General features: G+C 41.2%; 1 protein-coding gene across 1 annotated transcript; it reads right to left on the bottom strand.

The window, feature by feature from the left end:
• Positions 1-5,549: 5,549 nt before the first annotated feature.
• RGMB (repulsive guidance molecule BMP co-receptor b) lies at positions 5,550-18,654 on the bottom strand. The gene is made up of 3 exons (XM_054283340.1): positions 18,378-18,654; positions 15,799-16,310; positions 5,550-6,669 (listed from the first exon to the last, which is right to left on the bottom strand). Exons 1-3 carry the CDS (start codon positions 18,481-18,483, stop codon positions 5,974-5,976), a joined length of 1,314 nt encoding a protein of 437 aa, XP_054139315.1. The 5' UTR covers positions 18,484-18,654; the 3' UTR covers positions 5,550-5,973.
• Positions 18,655-20,787: the final 2,133 nt, after the last annotated feature.

Consider the following 20,787-nt stretch of genomic DNA (forward strand, 5'->3'; position numbering starts at 1 on the left):
GCCAAACCACTGGCACTACAAAGGTCAGAAGTAAGGGATTAGAGATGGCATGACAGATGGTGATGTACGTGATTTTTTAACTTGACCTGCCCACAAGGGTTTTCCACTGCTGAGATGTCTCTACAGACAGTGTTGGAGAAAGTTATTCCTGTGACATACCCCACCTATAGAAAGTGGGAGTAGTTTCAATCCAACATACTCTTTGAATGCAGGTCTCATACACTTCCAAGCAGAGCATTTTCCCTGAGAAAGGACAGCAACTTGCTCTTTTATCAGATAAAAATGGTAAGCCTAGTAGAATAACTATTGCAGTCACCCAAGCAGGCAAGAAACCTTTGTTTACACATCTCCTTCACACAGTTTGGAGTGGGGATTCAAACAAACACCTCTTAGTCAAATACATTAATAATATGGCTGCAGGGTATGTAAGGGTTTTGCCAGCCTCAGCTGTTGAAACTGTTTTGCTTTCCGTAAAACACTTGTATGGTAATGGCAGCAAGGACACATCCAAGAAGAGCCTAAAAGATAAAATTCTCTAATTAGAAAATGCAGCCCTTGTTCCTCTGCAGATTTGTTATATACTGTATTGTTATATACAATTCACTAGAAAATGTAAACAGTTTGGGATTTAAATACCGCTAAGATCTTACCCACATGGTCCACTCTCCTCTTTACCCTCTGAATTCAGCTTCTTTGTTTCTCTTTTCCACCCTACCCCTGATCCACAGAGTGCTTTTGGAGAAGGGGCTAGTACAACAAGCATGGGGTGGCCTTGTTACCTTCTTCAGTTCTACTTTCAAGATAATCAAACATTGAAAGTTTCAGACTACAGGAAAGACCTAGGTCTGATGTGAGACTTTTGCAGGGCAAGGTGTCTCCATCATCCAAGTCTGGAAGACAAGGAGCTGTGCAGGAAGTGCTGGATCAGGTGGCTTGTCTCTAGTGAACTTAGGTTGTCCCTGGGTGTGAACCTAGGCTGGAATTTAAAATGTACCCATCAGGAACTGGAATAGTTTCACCTGACTTCAGCTACTTAAAATAGCTGTTTCCTCCTCTCCTGGACAATAGCAATAGGCATTTCCAGAAGATAATTTGATCCATCTAAAATGTTGCCATTCACTCCACCAAGCACAGGAGTAGTTTACAAGTTTACAGTTTGCTGAATTTAGGTGAAATACCTCTCAAGTGCTGAAGTATGCCTCCATCTCTTTTGAGGCACTTAGGACCTCTGCACCTAAGTCTGGATAAAGCTATCCCCCTGTAATACCACAAAATTATGTTTATTCAATAATATCTCCCAGCTATTACTCACAAGATGTGAAGGACCAAGGCAGAAGAGGAATTTCAACTTGCCTCTCCCAAACTCCAGCAGAATGCTCATCACCGCTATACTCTAAACAACTCCACCATCACCTGCCAAACATGAGTGAGCAAGTCAAACCTGCCCAAAAGGTCCTGCAAGTAAACCAGACAAATGACCAACATATGACTCTGGCTGGGGTGTAGGTGCAACTCTGAAGACTGCTTTCATTTTCTCTGCTCAGCAGCAAAACACAGATTCTTTAGGGGGCTCACTGGACTAAGAAAAGAATTAGAGATCCCAGACGTTGTGTTGTGTCTATGTAAGTTGGACTGTTCTGTTCCCCCCTATCATGTAATGATTCTGCCCTGGTTCTCCCTTCCCTCCCTTGTGCTTCCAGTTATCCCAACTCCTCCCCAGTTGCCTTGGAGATTAATGTACCCTTTCTCAAATCCCTCCCCGGTGCCCTGTCTGTCACTCGGCACTCCCACCCTTCTCTCTAGAACTCTCTAGAAACTTCTAGCTAGAGTGTTGAGTGATTGGTTCAGAGGCCAGGGCCCCACCCTCAAGTTATCTCCATTGGTGTTCTCCCTAAGTCAATCTTTTGTATCCCACTCCCCTCTGAAACCCTATTCGTCCAAGGACCGACTCCTCCCTTGTTTCCCTCCCTCCTTATAAGCTGTTGCAACTTCCCCCTCTTTCTCTTTGGCTGTCGTTTCCCCCAGGGACCCAATAAACCTCGATTCACCATAGCTGGAGAGTGCTCAGTTCTTTTTCTGCTGACTTGGCCATAAGCCATGTCCTACCCCAAGGTAGTGCTGCTGTCATAGCACAGAGCGGTTATCTTAGGTGCTGTCCCAAACCACAGAGATCGGGTGTTGGGATTCATAAAATTAGAGGGTTTTGAGAAAGTGGTAAAAATACCAGGCCTCAGACAACAGATTTGTGAACATTGCTAATACAGCGAAAAGTTTTCTAAGCAGTAGAGCAGACCTGAGAAATAGAACAATAAGCCCCTGTGATTTGCCCTTATAGGTTGCAACAAGTTTATTTAATGTATATCTTTGGAAGGTTAGTATGAATGAGTCTCTGTGCTTTGTCTCTCATAAACGAGCCATTGTGTTAGAAAATAAGTCTCTATTGTGTTAACTACGATTATGTGTGTTTCATATGATTGGACAGAATTATTGTCAATATGTTTTGCTCCATGTGTGATTGGCTGAAACCTAGGCTAAGATGCCTTTATGCTACCCTGTAATATGATGTTTCCTTGGCATTCCATTTGAATCAGAGAGCTGTAAACATACTCTGTCTCCATTGTCTTAACAATGTACTGAGACTGAAGTGTGAAATAAACAGCTCACGCCACTGATTCCGATTGTCCCGTTCTGTTCATGTCTGTGTATAGTTGGCCAACAGCAATCGGGATAGTGCCCCCCTACTGCTAGCGGTGCTGGATAGGTAGCCAGGGCATCCGAGAAGGACAACTGTTCTCCAGCTGGACTGCTTCACCCAGAGAAACATCTGGGTTCAAGATGAAAAGGCTTTACTGTGTGCCTCAGTTTTGGATTTAGATACTTCACACACTAACTAGATATACAGAACTTCTGCAGATCCAGCCCTCAGCACATGCTAAATCAATGACATGTACATATTTTGTGTACATAAATAAATATTCTTCTATTGTTACAGTGTAGACAGATGTGTACATTAAGCTTTAAAATAATTGTAAAATAATGTAATAATGTAACTGTAAAATAAGTGTAAAATAATTCCTATAAATAAGGTATTGGCACACCTCGTATGACATACTTTTTTATATCTAGTTAATGAGTTCTTATATATACCCCTCCACAAAGATTTTAATCAATCTTACTGTTCACAGTCAATTTAGTAATAGCAGCTTTTAATGTCAACAAAGTTCATTTACAAACATAAAGAATTCTGAATCAGATCAGATGCAGTTGTTTTACATCAGCATCCCAAATTCACCTGCATACTTGTACTCAATCTGTAGCTATGTTGCTCTCCATAACAAGGTAATTAATGAGAACTATAAAATCTAATGGACAACATTGATCCCCACAATCCCTGTTTGTTTTGAATACAATTGAAGAGAAGTAGCAGCACAGTACAGAGAATACTTACCTTGTAAAAAACACAGAATACCTGCTAAAAAAAGGGAATTGCTACTAGTCCCATTTGGATACTGTATAACTGGAACAGGGAAAGACACTAAATAATTTATATCAGTCAAGACACAGATGGGCATTAAATAACCAGAGCATGAAAATTTCAGACAATAGCTGTACCTTTATGATAAAATGAATGCAAGATTTTAAACTGTGCTCTGTGTCTCTTCTCAGAAGAGAAGAAAGCCATAATGCTCCTAGGCTTTTTTTCAAAACATGTCCAGTAATGAAACTCTCATTAGGTAGTAAAAAGCTTGCAGAATTGCTTGCTTCACTTTGGAGTATATATAAGTAAACAGACACTGGCACAGCCTCAAAACCCATAAAACAAAGGCATAGTAGTCATAATGCTAAAGCAGGAGAATGTAAATAATTAGTATCCTAATTTCTGGCAGTACAGCAGTAGTCTGAAAGGAAATGCAATACTGAAGGTCTGTAACTTGACCCATAAGAACAAAAGGTTGTACTTTCTGGTTGTTTGCCATAGTTACATACTTAAGGCAAACATACTTAACAGATGCTCTATGCACACTCTTCTTCCAGACAGGTTTTCCAGGAAAAAAAAAATAATCTTTGGTTTGACACACAATTGAGCCTACTATTTCTTTTTATAATACCGTTATTTAGGAGCCTTCTGTACACACAAAATAAAGGATTAGGCATACAGTCTCTGCCAGTCCTGCAACATGCTCACTAAGGAAGTTGTCAGACTCCACAACTACAGAGAACTATAATCACCGGTTATTAGAAGCTCTGTTAGCATATGATTAGGACAGATCTAGAAAATACTCAAAAATTTTGAGTAGTAATATCCAAGGTAGCTTAAGAGAACACCCAGCAAACAGCATCAGTAATGGGTGACTGGTTGCTGCATTACAATACCAATGGATGATCACATTACATAGCCTTCTCCAGAGCTTGTGGTGTTAGACTGACACCTGTGAGAAAGCTCCCACAGATATGACAGCTGCCTTCTATGTACAGTAAACATATACATATTTAAAGCACCTTTTGCCTTCTATGGCAATTTCCACAACTCGTTTGACTCATTCATCTTCCAGATAAGATTATTTCTCACACACTTCAACTTCCAGTTGTAATAAAAGCTTAGTGAAGCAACATTCACAGTTGTGATTAGGTTTATTAGGTCTGTATTTCTTTGTATGTATCTGACCTAACTTCTTTTAAGTTTTGGCACTTTACCTATACACTGTGTGATTAGCCTTGCAGCTGAAATACTCCATAAATATTTAACAGATCATCTTGTTACACTAAGTTCTGTAATCTTGTTGACTTTTCTGTATAATTCATTCAAATTTCCCCATCTCTTCTTCAGTTTTACAGAAAATAATTTTCTGTTCTGGGGTTCTTCTGGTCTGAGAGTTCTCCAATAACTTGAAAAGAGGATTTTTATAATGTCTCTCAGGAGGGATGCAGAAGTAACACAGATCCCTGTGTTAAAATTCTTGTATCTCTGCAAACACCACAAATGAACTGTACAACTGGGAGTTGTTGATCTTGAGGGAATGGTTCCTCATCTTAGCTTCCTCATCTCTTTCAATAAACTTATCTTTTTCAATGAACTGGCCTGTTTTCCAGCTGCTGGTCATACATTTACATATCCTATATAACAGAGGGAAACAAGCACCTGCAAGAGGCATAACAACTGTATTTGGCACATAGCTACCCAGTATCCTATCCATCCTGTTTGGCTAGGAGACAAACTGAGAGTTTGTTTATAGATTACCTGCCCAGTACATGGTCTATGCAGCCAATTTCTGTGCACCCCACCAGCGGTCACTTACACCACCTTACTGACATTCCTCAGCAGGGGCAGGGATGGGACACGACAACTGTTCTTCTATTATAATAATTTAAAATATTTACACACTGCACAGCCACTCTATTACACACGCACAAATACTTACTGGTATACTAAAGAATCAAACCTACAACTTTTTGCAAAGATTGATACATTGTGGGGTTTCCAAGCATGAAAAAACCATAAATCTGTAGCCTTCTAGAACACAGACAACTGGAGGGCCTGTGGAGAGAATAAAAAAAAAAAAACCAAAAGGTGTTCCCCCTAAGTTTAAGCTCTCTCCAGAGACCATTCACTAACTTCAAAAGATACATGTTTGGTATTAACTAAAGGTCTCTTGGGAAAACAGTTTAAAAAATGTGTTAAACCAAGTAGTACTCAGAGAAAAGAGAGCACTGTGTAACACATAGTTACTGAGGTACACACTTATATATGTCATGTGTGAAAAATAAAGTGCTTTTTATCAGGTTTCAATGCAGGGACACTATAAAACTTTTCAACAACTGTAAAACAAATAGATACATAGAATACTGAATCAAACATACATGAAAACAGTGAACATCCTATCTGATTGATGCCACAAGACAAAACATTCCTTCATATACATGGTATATACATATATATTCCTCTTTGCTCAATATATTATGACAATATATATTTCAAAATTTTGTTAAGAGTCTAAAAAAATCGTACAAATATGGAACAAGGATCAAGCATAGAAGTCCAAGACTGACAAAGAATTTGTTATCCCTGCCCACACCATCATTTCCACTCCTGGGAAAGATATGCCAGTGCTCTTTGCTGGGGTGCAGTGCCTCCACATCCTGCAAGGCGCTGTGAGCAGCAGCTGTGAAGTTGTCATCGCCAGTGGTGAGTAGATCAAATACACATGAGTAAAAATAGATGTCCTTCACAAGCATCTTCTCATGGCATTTGGTGGTGGCTGTTTCCAGTGTGTACCCTGATCGGGGATGAGATGCAGTACCCCAAGGAAGCAGCTTTCCCATCATAGGCAATGGCAAGTAGCCACTCTGATCAATACGTTCACTGGAAGGGCAACCGTTCAGACACAGCTGCAGATCCTGGCTCTCCTCAAAGGCCATGATCAACTCCTGGGGCATGCGAATGGCCAGGGTCAGGTAGTGCCCAAGCTGGCGGATATACACTGTGGTTCCAATGTACCTTGCATGCATCTCAATATATTTGCCACTGACTTTCTCCACAATGTGCAAGCCCCTGGTGTTCTCATCTCCTCCACTTGTACCATCAACAAAAGCTGCAGGCAAATCATCAGTCATTGCTTGATATACTTTCTGATCTGTACAGTCTTGGTATGATTTGAAGATAATAGTTATCTGCGGGGGAGGGGGAAAAGAGGGCAAAGTTAGTGGAAAGAAATCATCACCTCAATCCCTTTTCCATTTTTTAACTGAATATGTCTGGAACTGCCCACTACCTTAAAACCTGACAGTTGTCCACAACTCTTGCCTAAGGAAAGCAGCCTGTACACATGCTTAAAGCAGTATTTTACTGGATGGCATATGTTAGATTTGTGTTTTTGTTGGTCTGGAAGTAGGACTATTAGCATGTGGCAACAGCCTCACAGTCAGGAGAGGAAAACACTTTACATTTAATTAAGCATAACAACTACCTCCTGCCTCACACTTCCTTAACACTTTGGAATGCATCCTGCAATGACAGAGAAGAATAACGACCGAGTAATTCCCACAATGCTGGCAACTATGGCAAAACCAGAATGAGACCACGCAAATCAGGGAAAGGTATAATCAGGACCAAGAACAACAACTAGTCAAATAACAGCTTAGGGATCCTGGATACATTAGTCCTAGGAACTGGGAGATTTGACTTTAGAGTCCACTGTGCTAGAAAATGTGCCCACAAGAGAAACAATGCAAGACTGAAAGGCACCCAGAGATGTGCCTTTGAAGAGTGAGTGATGTTCAACATCAAAATCATAAGCATAAAGTAATTAATTTTATTTTTTTTAAGATTAGAACTAGCCTTTTAAACCTTTCTATTTATTGGAGTAGGTCACAAAAAAAGAAAAAGCAGGTCCTCCATTCTTACTTGAAGGGAATAACTAGGCTATATGGCAGACCAAGTTCGGAGTGTCTAGCAGCTTTCCTAAAACAAAAATTAGAATTCACATCCAAGTATTACAAACAGATATGCTACTCCCTTTAGAGGAAGAATGACTAGAGGGGAATGACTTCTTGAAAAGCTCAAAAGACAATTTGCACCAAGAATAGATATTTTAATAATTATTTTCATCATTGATGGATTATATCAAATGATTTACAGTCTATGATTTAAGTAGTCTGCCATGAGACTCACATTACTTCAAAACATATCAGAAGGGATTTTTAAACTAGGTTTAAACTTAAAATCTGTTCCACAGCAACTTCACATTTTAATTTCAATTAACCATCACACTTCTGCACAACTTTTATTTCTGCCTCTCTGTTTTAAAGTAAAAGGAAGAGGTTAAATCAAGAGCCAGTTAAAAACAATTCGAATAAAACCTCTGCCCTCATTAGCATCACCTCTCTATACCACTTGTATAAGACACAAGTCTTCCCACCTCTCTCCTTCCATTGCCAACAATTTCTTTTTTGGAGTCTGCAGACGTATCCTAAGCAATATTACATTTATTTTCAATATTTGGTTAATCTCAGGTGGTTGATGCTTTGTCAGTCTTTGTCTCACAGCATGGACACTACTTACCATTTTGACTTCATATATTCTCACTAGTGCTGACTGGATTTTTCCAATGGTTCTTCCTCGCATTAATTAATTATACAGCATAAGATGTATCAGCTATATACCTTGAGACCACCTGTTGTCAAGTAATTTGGTAAAGTGATGACTGTGAACCACAGCTGAGCTGGAATGCTTACGCCCAAAATCCAGAAAACACACAAGTGCCCCTGTTGCTGTAAAGATGATCTCACAGCTTTGTTCTTAGTAAAGTAAGCTTAGCAACCTACAGAAGAGAAACTTGAGGTCTCTCAAATGATTAATATTTCTGCATATAATCCAGGCCATAGTGCAGTAAAAGGCCTTTTATTTTGTGTAACACAGTTTGAATGAAACAGACTTCAATCTCAGCCTGCTCAGACAAAGAAGCATTGCTATTTCCTTCAGCACATTTGCACTGTTCTGCCAGGAAAGAATAATTTACATGCCTACAGAAGTAAAGCTCGATGTCTCCTTAGCCTGGAGCCAAAAAGAAGTTGCACTGTTTTAATGAGACACTGAACTGGCTGCTTGATTAAATATTTAAGCAAGGCACCTGGCAAAATTTATCAGGAAGCAGCTATCACACTGCTCTCTCCAGAACTCCCTCATTTACAAGAATGAAATGTACACAATTTCAGAACACAGAGAAGGAACAAGAAGCCTTCATCCTAATTTAAGATTAGCAATAACAATCGATGCTGAATGACAGGTGAAATACTATTAAATGAATAAAGGTCTCCATGGTGCAAGGACTCTCTAAACAGAGACTCAACAGAGACCATTAAGATTTTCCAAGGACATAATTGAATTTAAACATTGCAGCTCAAGACACTGATTTTTAATATTCTATTGTATGTTGGGTGGCATCCATCTAATCCATAGGCCAGATTAGTAAAACTAGAGTGTTGCATGGGCTTTGCCTTACCACACATTCCTATCTCAGTATCATGCCCTGGTACTATAGATACTTCAGAACCTGTTGTGAAGGGAGATGAAGCACAAGGTCATTGCAGAGCTTTCTCTCTAAATTACCAAGGTATCAGAGAGCATTAAAAAGTGAGAATGGTTATTTCTAACAAACTCATGTTATATATATTTATGTACCTACAGTATTTTTCATATTCTGTCTGGTTCCCAAGAACACCTTCACAAATCTGCTTATGCAGTACTGTTTACAGACTAGATTAGCTGCCCTTTCTAAACTTAGGATGGAAAAACCCAAATGCCAAAATCTTCACATGAAGAAAGATCTTTGAAACTATCAGAGTATCAGCCTTGTTCTTTGGGCACATACAGAGGTCTTCTGCAGTGAGTCACCCTGAAAGATGAAAGTAAAGGTTTCCAGAGGTTTGTTTATTGTATCTGAGGACACTATAAACAAACATCAGCTATAGTAAGATTACTAAACTAAAGAAATCCCACACATAAAATTTACACATTTCATTTTGGACTTCATCCTCCCACTCCTACTGATGCCAGTACTGATGAGTACACTGCTCAAAAAGCTTTCTTGAATTCCACTGCACATACAAAACCTTTCAAAGATGGTGTTACTGAGCTGTAAAACTACCATTTCTAGAGAAGACCCTAATGTGTTTGCAGAAGGTTTAAACAAAAATGCCTTAAACATACCTTAAACAAAACCAACACTTTCAACTCTTGAGTTCTTGTACTTATCTTCCTGTGGGAATCAGACATGGAAGGGTTTGATCTGCAGCCTTAGAGGCTGAGATTGATGAAAAAATACAATACACAGATACTAAGCAGAAAAATCATAAATTTGTATTTCTACAGTTGTAGGTAAGAATATGCCTTAAGCAAGTGAGAATCTGTACTGGTAAAATGGTGAAGGGTTTATAATGTAGGGGTGTGGTTGTATGGAATAAGCTAAGAGTTTAGAAGTAACAATAGAAGCATATGTGTGCCTGTGAATTAGAAGACCATTGGATAAAAAGAATCCACAGTGTAGCAGAAGTAAGTAAAGGTGATAGGTTAGAAAAATAAAATAAATCCTGCGGCAACTGTCCATTGGTTTGGAAAGTTATATATTTCTTTGTAACGAAGAAACTTGTGACTACTTTGTGCTGCAGCCGACTGCCTGCTCCTCTAAAATCTCACGGCCTCTGAGACTGATGAGCAGTAAATTGTTCTTAGGCTGATGAGCAATAAATTGTTTTTAGCCTGATGGTAGTCCCATCCCTACATTTCTAGTGGCAACAGTGATGTCCTCCCTAATGCCACAATTCAATTACAATGACGAAGGTATCACTATGTTGTTATTTTACTATGCATTTCACAGAATTCTAGAATTGTTTGGGTAGAAAAAGACCGCTAACATCATTAACTTCAACCTTTATTATAACACTGCCAAGCTTGGGGAGGAGTGAGTGAAAAAGTGCCTAGTGGAAAAGGATGTAGGGGTGCTGGTTGTTCAGCTGGCTGAACGAGTCAGAGTGGCTTAGGGGCCCAAGAAGACCAAGGACATCCTGCCTTGGGTGCCAAAGTGCAGCTATTTGGACCAGGGCAGGACTGTACCTGCTACTCAGCACTGCTGAGGTGACACCTCAAAACCTGTGTTGAGTTTTGCACCTCTCATAACCAGAAAGACACTGAGGTGCTGGAGCAAGTCCAGAGGAGGGAAAAGGAGCGGGGGGAAGGATCTGAAGCACAAGACTGATGAATAGAGGCTGAGGGCACTGGGGGCGTTCAGCCTGGAGAAAAAGAAGCTCAAGGGAGACCTCACTACTCTCTACAAGTCTCTGGAAAGAGGTTGTAGCCAGGAAAGAGTCAGTCTCTCCTTTCAAACAGCAAGTGACAGGATGAGAAGAAATGGCCTTAAGCTGTCCTGTGAAGATTTAGATTTAATATTAGAGAAAATTTCTTCACTGAAAGAGTTGTCAAGCGCTGGAGCAGGCTTCTCAGCCTCTTGCATCATTATCCCCAAAAATGTTTTAAAGGTATGTAGACACGGCACTCACAGATTACATTTAGTGGTGGAATAGACAGTTTCCAACTGGACTCAATGATCTTAAAGGTCTTCTCCAACCTAAATGATTCTATTGCAGCCTCCAATGAAACTGTAGTATAAAGCTACTTCTACCTAATAAGACAAATTAATCTCTGCCTTAAGCAAAATGTCCATAAAGATGAAAAGAATAATGATGTGACAAGTCACCTGATCCTTCTATTTCTTAAAACATTTAGAACATTTATTTTCCAATTACCTTTTAATTATTTTTCTATTACACTGTACTCACTCTGCAATAATTTCCTGCAAAAATGAAACCATGCTACAAAAGAGATATTTAAGGTTTTTTGACTCTGGGTAAAATAACATTTATCCTCAAAATTCCTTTACCCTGTTGATAGCACCAATTCCCAGGTTCCAAGGTTTATACCCAATAAATCACTACAGTGAAAAGCTCTGTAGTTTTTTTCCTTCTCTGTGTCATTAAATTCACTCTCTCACCCTCAAGCTATCTATTATAAAACACCTGGACAGGAAACCCCCATTTCCAATTAATGCAAACAAGAAGACACCTCCAAACAAGAAGGGAAGCTTTCCATTGGCAAGCCTAAGCATCCCTGCCTCAGTTTCTATTCAGGGACAGTAACTTTAGTGATATCCAGAATACCTGTCACAGGTGCAAAAGGCTATAAAGACTTTGTACTCCTCCAAATAAAGCACACAATAAATAAAAATTAAAAACCTCAATGTACTATTTCATGCACTATACAATACCCTTCCTACCTGCTCCCTGTAATAGACATTTATTCTCAGGGAATTCAAAACTCCCTCCAAGATAGGGGGAAGCTCTTTATCTACAGCTGCAGAAATCAAACATGAATAATGCCAGTGACCTACTCAAAACACGTGCAGGAAGTCTGTCAGAAAAAAAAAAGAAAGAAGAGCTTAAATTTAAACTCAGTTTCCCAGTTATCTGCTGATGATCTTCCTTTTCCATCTGAAAGGCCCTAGGATCCTATGCCAAGGGGCATAAGCACATCAGGCAAGCTCAAAAAACTGGAGTTTCAAAGTTTCAGCAAGACCACAGAACATAGTGGTCTTAGCTCATGGTCATAGCTCAGCTCATGGTGAAAGATACATGTTACTATGAGTAACACAAATGTGCAAAAGATCTACAAACAAATTGTGAAGAGCATTTTTGTAAGTACACAACTCTCACAAGATGTGCTCTTCCAATTAAGGGATTCAAGGGAAATTTTTCCTGCTTTTCATACTTTCATGCCAGATGCAAGTTGAGGGATAGGGGAGAGACAACATCCGTTTATTCCTCACATTCTTACTTGAAGCGTCGTCCTGGCATTCTCTTGTCCTTTATGAACTTACTGGATAGTCCTCAGGCTGCTGGGGTTCCCACAGTCTCTTAGGTTATGGAGAGAGAAGAAAACTTCACTTATAAAGTTGCTTTCATTATCAACTCCCTCAAAGATTGGTACAGCAGAAAGCTACCATAAAAGTGAAAAGTACTAACTCCCTACAAGGGCAAGGGAAAGTTTGCACCTTTCAAAAGGAGGATAGGCTGAAGATTAACCATTCTGTTTCTACAGCTTCTTAAACCACTTCCCTGAAAAATGCATTCAGGAAAAATTAAATCTTCTACACTTGTTGTACGTCTTTTCATTAAACCTCTTTAGACAGGACTAATTAGGTTAGTATTTGCTTGGGCTTCTGTACAACTTAAGCTCAGCATATACCTTTGTTTTTATTTCCCATTAAACATCTATTTCAAATACATGCAATGAAAAAACAGCCAAACTAACAAAAAGGAATAGTCTGAAAACTTTTCATATGAAGGTAGATGACCTATTGGATGCTCTCGGGTAGGGATTACTCTATGTAGATAAATGTCACTAAAGTGTAGCTCTTTAGAAGTCCTTTAAGCTATCTGGTGGCCAAAATAATTTAAGCACATCCAACAGCAGATAGCCAACCACAGTTAAAATGGAATACTTGCAGAGAAAAATGTTACTGGAGTGAATGAAGCAGTGGTAGTGTAGCTTAACAGGTCTTTTCTGTTTCATTATAGTAGTATTTCTGCTCCTACTAGAAATAACAGAGTCAAGAGCATGTATCAGAGATATTAAAGCTTATCTTCTAAGTCACTTGTACATTCAAACAACCTTCCTTGCCTACAACAGGTGTGGTAAATTCTGTTATCTGTCAAAAAAAAGGAAAAAAGTTCAAGGACTAGGCAACTGTGGTGGTGTGGTTTTCAGCTTTATTGTTTTTAGTTCTGTGCTTCAACATGTTTGCAATGTTCTCTTCCATGTACCCCAACATTATTCCCTAGTTGGTTTCACCCTACATTTTACCAACCCTCTGTATCAATCACCCTTGTTCCTGCCTCTTTTTCCAGACACTTTGATGTCAATCCCTGTAATTCTGCCCCTACAGCCTGTCAATCTTGGTAATCCTCACTCCTTTGTCTAGATTCTTCCATGTCAGTTATGTAATTTTCCTCCTCTTATTAGTCGGTTACATCGGCTCTCTTCCCCTCTCCTATTCCATTGGTTATACGATAGTTTAGTCCCCCCTTATGCCCCCCCCAGTTGTTAACCATTGGTTGTTAGGCTGACTCCTCCCCACAGTCAGCCCCCCTTTATAAGTTAATGTATCTGCATACTCCTTGCTCCTCTGTGCCGCCTCCCTGTTGGTTTGCTTCTTTGTTATCATCAGTGGTCTCCTCTCCAGGAAGGAATAAAAGCAACTTGGAAACTGCAGCCAGAGAGTCCCTCTCTTTCTCCTTAACCACTCCCGCTAGACGAGGACTCCGGTTGCCTGCTCGGCCAGGTCACGAGAAGGGGTTCCTACCAGTGGCCAAACTGCTACCCTCGGCCCTAGCCTGTGGCTCAAGGTGGGGAGCAGCCACTTAAAGGCACGTGCCGAGGAAGGGGGTTGGAGCTAGCTGGCAGCCAGCGTAACCTCTCCTGAGATCGGGGTGCAGCATCATGCAACATACAAGATATATCAGCATTAGAAATGTTTCTAGTATTGTAAATAATAGATCTTGTTTCATTTGATTGCTTCTGCACACTTAGTTGCACTTGGGCAAATGACAGGGACTAGTGGAAGAGAAGAAAAAAATACCCAAATCAAAGAAAAAAACCCCTCTTATCAAGAATATATAAAGACAGAAGGCACACTTTTTAAAATCATACTTTCCCTCAGTATGTGCGTACATTTACTCCTGGTGTTCTCCTCTTTATCTCTTTGAAAAGACAAATACCAGCATAATGTGCTATCATAATCAATAATTTTCAGAATGGGGATAAACTTATGATCACCTATCTACTACAACCACACCCTAGCCATCCATACAATTTGTACACAAGAATCTCAACTTTTTCCTCTACTACTATCAGGAACAAGAAAATGAAGAAAATTCAGCGAGAGTTTAGTAAAACTGAGCATAAAAGCTTACTGCAGATTATGAAATGCAGCTTTTTCTTCCACTTTAGAAAAAGCCACTGGAGGAGACTGCAGGAGATAAAAGTCTCTTTTGCAAAGCACACTCATATTACTCTCATTCCTTATTTTATACACCTTCAGAACTCATTCACAATGAAGACTGGTTTTGAAACTAGTATAAGTTAAGAACATATAATTCTGAACTTTGGTCCAATCTCTGTTCAATCATCCAAGCATTGCCATTACTTCAATACTTCAGAACCCAGTACAAACTAAATAGTAAAACTGATTTTTCTATATTAATACTACTGCCCAGCCAACTCCACAGAAGATGCTCTACCCTACTGTGACAGACAACTCCTGCTTCTGAGTCCAGCAATTAAGAAAACCTACTTCCAGGTTTAACAACACAGTGAAAATTCTCTAGCGTAAGTGTCTTGAGGCTGTGTACACATAGCCTGATGTAGCTTGACAATACAAGAGCTACGCTACCACAATTTGTAAAAAAGCTCTTTCCCTCCAAAAGAGATATGTGACAATATCATCTTCAAATGCATGATTAAGTAATTGATGGACACACTTGCTACCCACATCCAGCAGGAAGAAACAAGGACTCTTCTTAAGTTAAAGAAATAGCATCAGTTATTAAATACTAGCGGACATATTCCTACCTAACACTCCTCAAAGTATCTGAGAGGCATACAATCCTAAGTCTTGCCTGTCTCAACAAGGGTTTAATATTCTTGGCACAATTTTAAGGCCACTGCTTGTTTAGTAAAGCTGAGGTACTAAGTGCTTGTCACAAACATTTAGCTTGCTACCTCCTCTCAGTCCTCTTGTTTTGGCTCTGAGTCATCAGTGTTTTGGTAACCAGTTTTGTTTTAGCTGTGAAGTTTAGAAAATTAATAAAAAGAAGACACATATATTCTTTCCATCTTTAAATTCCCTTCCAATCCAAAGCATTGTATGGTTTTTTAAAACTTCTAGTTAGTGCAGAGGCAGTCACAGATGTTCAATAATCAATAACTGTTTAAAGCGTTATATCAGTATAATTACAGGCTTGTGTGGTGATATGCATAGGTTTTCTTGTCTTAAGCAGGAGCAGAGGGAAGAAATGAACCTGTTTTGTTTGCTCACTAAAGAAGATGCTAAGAGTTTTACTTTTTTATACTACTGCATAGAAGATTCTGAAGCTAATACACTTCTTCACTGTTAAGAGCTAAGTGACTTACTTAACTGTCTTGGCCTTTTACTTCTGCATGTATGCACAGTGCGGAAAAATAATCTGTACCTTGTTTGTAGCAGTAGCGCTGGATCCTGGGACCACAGGCACATTGGTCACTTGCACTGATAAGTATTTATTGTCTATGAGGGGCCAAGCGCCTTCCACTTTGCATGTCTGGAAGTGATCCTTAAAAGTCCTCAGATGAGGATCCCCAAACAAACCACAAAACAGGTAAGTAGGAGGAGGTATCTCCTCTCCCCCCTGATGTTCTCTTGCTTCTGTGTGGCCACTGTAGTTGCAAAGATCATGGGTCATTTCAGAGTTGGTGGAGGATGTGGGTCCATTTTTGGTACAGTTTCTCTGGGTCATGAGATCACCAATCCCAAGCACTGCAGAATGGTAGACTAGGTTTCCACGGCATACTTTGGCATTGCGATAGGTACACACAGAGTATGCCCGCAGGGCCTTGCAGAATTCCAAATCAAAGTCCTCAAGAGCTGCGTTTAGATGTGAGGTAAAGGATACAAAATCAGTGGTGCACTTCTGGATTCCACAAGATGTGTGCAGCTCACAATCACCTAAGCACAAAATAGACAGCAGAAAGACGTAAAGCAAACCTCCTCAGTGGCAATCCCCCTTTCCACTCCCACAAGTACCATAGAAAACTACTTAAAAGAAACTTAAAAGTGTTCACCCATTAGGGAATCATTGCATTTTAGAAAAAAGAAAGGTTGAAAGATAGAAAGATAACAATGGAGACTATCTCAGATGACAGGACTCGTGATGTCTTAATCCATTACTTCATATTGTCCAGACAAAAATTAAGAGCACTAAGTCCTATCAAGTACAAGCCAAATATTTTTTCTAGATACCAAGATGATGATGCAGTTCTCTGTTTAAATTAATCACTTAGTCAATAAGAAAGTCTTCATTTAGTCTTGAAGTGCTTTACACAATTCACCTAATTTTTATATAGAAATCTGCCCCTCCGAAGAATGTGGTAAAGGCAACAAAGCAATGTTCTTTAGACATTGCTTAGATGTTAGATGCCAAATGCCTAAAAATGTTTAGACAAAAACTAGACTGAATAAAGCAAAAACCAAGTTCTCTTTTAGAAACCAGGGTGGGGGAGAATGGGTAGGTAAGCGGACAAGCAGTTTGCTTTATTTCCGTGGTACTGCCATAGCTAAAGCTTCACTGCTCATTTTTTGGGGACTAAAGCATGAAAAAACCCAGTTGTCTGAAGTGCAAGTTTTCAGCTAACACACCTATACATTGCAGAACTTACTAGGGGCAAAAATTAAATGAACAAGACACACTAAGAGCAACAGAACCCCACTTTTCACACAGGTTAAAACCAGGAGGACCCCAATCTAGGAGATCACATTTCCTGCCATCCAAAGAGAAAATGGACCTTCATAAAGAATAGGTGCACAATTTCATGCAACAGCTGTTCAAGCGTGCAAAACTATCTACTAAAATTCATCTGTGGGAACATTTAACTGAAATTTTCCACTCTCATAAAGCAGGTTTTGAATGCCACAAAGACACATAGAAAAGTTAAAAAAAAAAAGGGAAAACAAAATGTATGAGAAACTCCTGAGCCATGAGAAGTGGAAAATAGCCTGAATAACAACATTTTTCACTTTTAAACAGCTGTTTTCAGCAATGCACCCAGTGATAAGAGAATATCATCAATTTCTTTGCCTGCCTCTTAGCTGACCTTCCTGAGTCAGTATTGCGGTGACTTACTCTGCATACCCAAACCATGAATTTATAAGAGCACTATTTTGCCAGTGATGCATACCTAACACAAATCTGTCAAAATCCCAAGACAACACAAAGTTGAATGAGGAATCCCCCTCCTACAGCTAAGTATGACCATGACTCATGTAGGGAAGGTAAAAATTTCTTTGTGCAAGCCATACATACCTCTGCACAATACGGGAAAAAAACTCTAACAAGAATCAACTTCTGTTTCCAGATACACAAAAAGACCCACGCCAAGCAAAATGACAGAAGGAATACTGGGTTTAGAGCCAGACTTTCAAAGCATCAAAACTTTTATTTCCCTTTAGTTGTATTCGTAATATTATTTTAATCACAAGTAAATCACGCTAGCTGAGCAAGTCTGTTAAGTTATCAAACAGTCCAATAAAACACAGAATGACAGAATTTTTAGGGCTGGAGAGGACCTCTGGGGATCATCTAGTCCAACTCCTCTGCCAAGGCAGAATCGCTCGGACCAGGTGACACAGGAACGTGTCCAGGTAGGGTTTGAATGTCTCGAGAGAGGGAAACTCCACGACCTCCCTGCCAGTCTGTTCCAGTGTTCTGCTACCCTTGATGCAAGGAAGTTCTTCCTAATGTTGAGGTGAAGCTTTTGGTATTTCAGTTTATAGACTTGTTCCTCTTCTTGCCGCTCGGTACCAATGAAGAAATCTGGCACCATCCTCTTGGATGGAGATATTTATATGCACTAACGAGATTCCCTCTCAGTCTTCTCTCCTCTGGACTACATAGCCCCAGCTCGCTAATCCCTCCTTCCTGAAAGGTTCTACCGGAAGGGAAAGGACCCGCCAGCTCCTCGAGTCTGCGCACACATGGCTGCGCTCCTGTCCCTCCCAGCCCCCCACTCCCGGTACCTGCGCCCAGCAGCAGCAGCAGCAGCCCCAGTGCGGCGAGCAGCCGCCGCAGAATGGCGAGCGGCGCCTCAGCCCTGGGGGCCCGGGAGGGCACAGCGCTCCCCATGCCCGACCATGCAGGTTCCCGGGCTGGCGGAAGGACGGCGCCACGGCATGAGGCGGCGGAGGCGCGGGCGAGCGGACGACGTTTTCCACGGTGCTTCCCCCCTCTGCCTCCTCCTCCAGGGGCGCAACCGCAGCCACAGCAGCGGGGCCCGACGCGACGCGCACAAATAGATCCCCGATGGAGGGGGGGGGGGGAAGCGGCGCCGGCGCCTGCGCCCGCTCATCGTCCGCCGCGCCCCTCCCGCTGCGCCGCCTCCTATTGGCTACTTGAGCTGTCCGTCACGGCTGGCCCCGCCGCCGCCGCCGCGTCAATAACGGTCGAGTGCGCCCGCAGAACGAGACGCATCCCTGAGGCGGTACAGGTCGCGAGAGGCCGCCGGGACAGGGCAGGGAACAGCGCCGGTATAGGAAAGGAAGCACTCCGGGATAGGATGGGGTACACCACCAGGAAGAAGAGAGGGCGCCCCGCCGGAATAGGAACACCTCTGGGATAAGAAAGGGGGCACCGGCAGGATAGGGCAGGGACACCTCAGGGATTGGACGGGGAAAACTTCTGGCGCAGACAGGGGACACGGCCGAAGAGGGCAAATGCTGGGTGCATTGCTGGGAACAGGGCAGAGGGTACCAGGGGAACAGAGCAGATGGCAGCACAGGGACAAGGGTGGTGACAGAACACCGAGACAGAGCAGGGGACATCGCCGAGGTGAGAATTAAGAAAAGAATCTGGAGGAGAAGATAAATGCCATCATGTCAGGATATTTTTTGAGCATTCAAGGGTAAATTTCCCTTTGAATATGTCATTAAGAAACTAACAGGAGGAACTACAGTACATCTCAGGTGTAAGTAAAAACACTGCTTTCAGGCTGTTTGTTTTTTTCAATCTGTTTCTCCTTTCTAGCAAAGATATTTACTACTGCTAAGACTAGATTGGCTGAGGCCAATTGGTCGAGGTTCAGTGAGGCCAGGTGCTGGGTCCTGCCATTGGGTTACAATGCCTGGAGTGCTACTGGCTGAGGCAGTGGCTGGAAGGCTGCATGGGGAAAAAGGCCTAGGCATTCTGGCTGGCAGAGCTGAACATCAGCCAGCATGGACCCAGGAGGCCAAGAAGGCCAATGGCATCCTGGCTTGGGTCAGCAGTAGTGTGGCCAGCAGGACTGTCCCCCTGTACTCAGGACTGGTGAGGTCACTCTTCAAATCCTTTGTTTAGTTTTGCACTGTTCATATCCAGAAAGACATTGAGGTGCTGGAGGGAATCCAGAGGAGAGAAACAGACTGTGGGGAAGGGTCTGAATCACAAGTCCTCTGAGAAGTGGCTGAGGGAGCTGGGGGTGTTCAGCCTAGAGGAAAGGAGGATGACTTTCTTGCTCTTTACAACTCACTGAGAGGAGGTTGTAGTCAGGTGGGGATGGGTCTCCTGCTATATCTCAAATGAAAGGACAACCAAAAATGGTGTTTAGTTGCCCCAAGGAGTCGGCACTGGTGATTCTGTGATATGGTTCTTCAGGAAAAGCATGGACAATAAGAAAACCACAAATACAAATCAGACAAACTGATTCCCTTGAATTTCTCTTTATTAGAAAATTTCTGGAAAATAAATATCCAAGACATAAACTGTTCATTTTATCAACCACGTCTAAAACAATACAAACCAACCAACCAACCAAAATACCCCAACCCCAACAATCTGGGCTTCAGTAACCATTAAAACTAAGGTAAATTGCCACAACCTAGAATGAAGCCCTTTGGCTTCTTCTGTAGGTCACATAGTATTCATTAATCTAGCTGGGGCTTTGAGAACTATCATCTATGGTTTCTTTTTTCTTCAATGCTCTTAGAGAAATATTCCTGCTGTTCACCTCTACTAAGAGACAACACTCTTTAATTTCATATTGCTCATATAAAAATTTAATTTTTATAATGTAGTTACAGCTACTTGCATTCCTTGAAGCTGTCTTTGACTGTGACACTGTCACAACAAGGGTACATGTACATGCTTCTTTTGGAGGCTCATAGAGGCTCACCCTGTCTGTTCTCCCTCTGTTCCAGAAGTCAAGTAGCTGTATTAGTTCAGTTGACTTCCTGTCTATCTTCTTTCTCAGAGGGGTTTATCCTACAAGATCCATGCCACAGCAACACCCCTGGCCACAGGCTTTTTTCGGGTTCTGGATGAACTGTGGCCAGATCTGAGCAGAGGCAGAATCTTCTCATGCTGAACTACATTGTATAGAAAGTTCTACAGGCTTAGTTGTTCATGATCCTGTTCTTACCACTTATTTCTATAAATAGCTTACCTAAGAAGATACTT

The sequence above is a fragment of the Melozone crissalis genome, unplaced genomic scaffold (assembly GCF_028551555.1).
Source record: "Melozone crissalis strain CALT ecotype California unplaced genomic scaffold, PUWL_Pcris_2 ptg000036l_1, whole genome shotgun sequence".
Lineage (NCBI taxonomy): Eukaryota > Metazoa > Chordata > Aves > Passeriformes > Passerellidae > Melozone > Melozone crissalis.

Coding starts and splice junctions, on each gene's coding strand:
- RGMB (XM_054283340.1), bottom strand. CDS start 18,483: ATGGGGAGCGCTGTGCCCTCCCGGGCCCCCAGGGCTGAGGCGCCGCTC. Junction 16,311..18,377: donor GCTGCTGCTGCTGGGCGCAG/GTACCGGGAGTG, acceptor TTTTGTGCTTAG/GTGATTGTGAGCTGCACACA. Junction 6,670..15,798: donor GCGCTACTGCTACAAACAAG/GTACAGATTATT, acceptor CCTCCCCCGCAG/ATAACTATTATCTTCAAATC.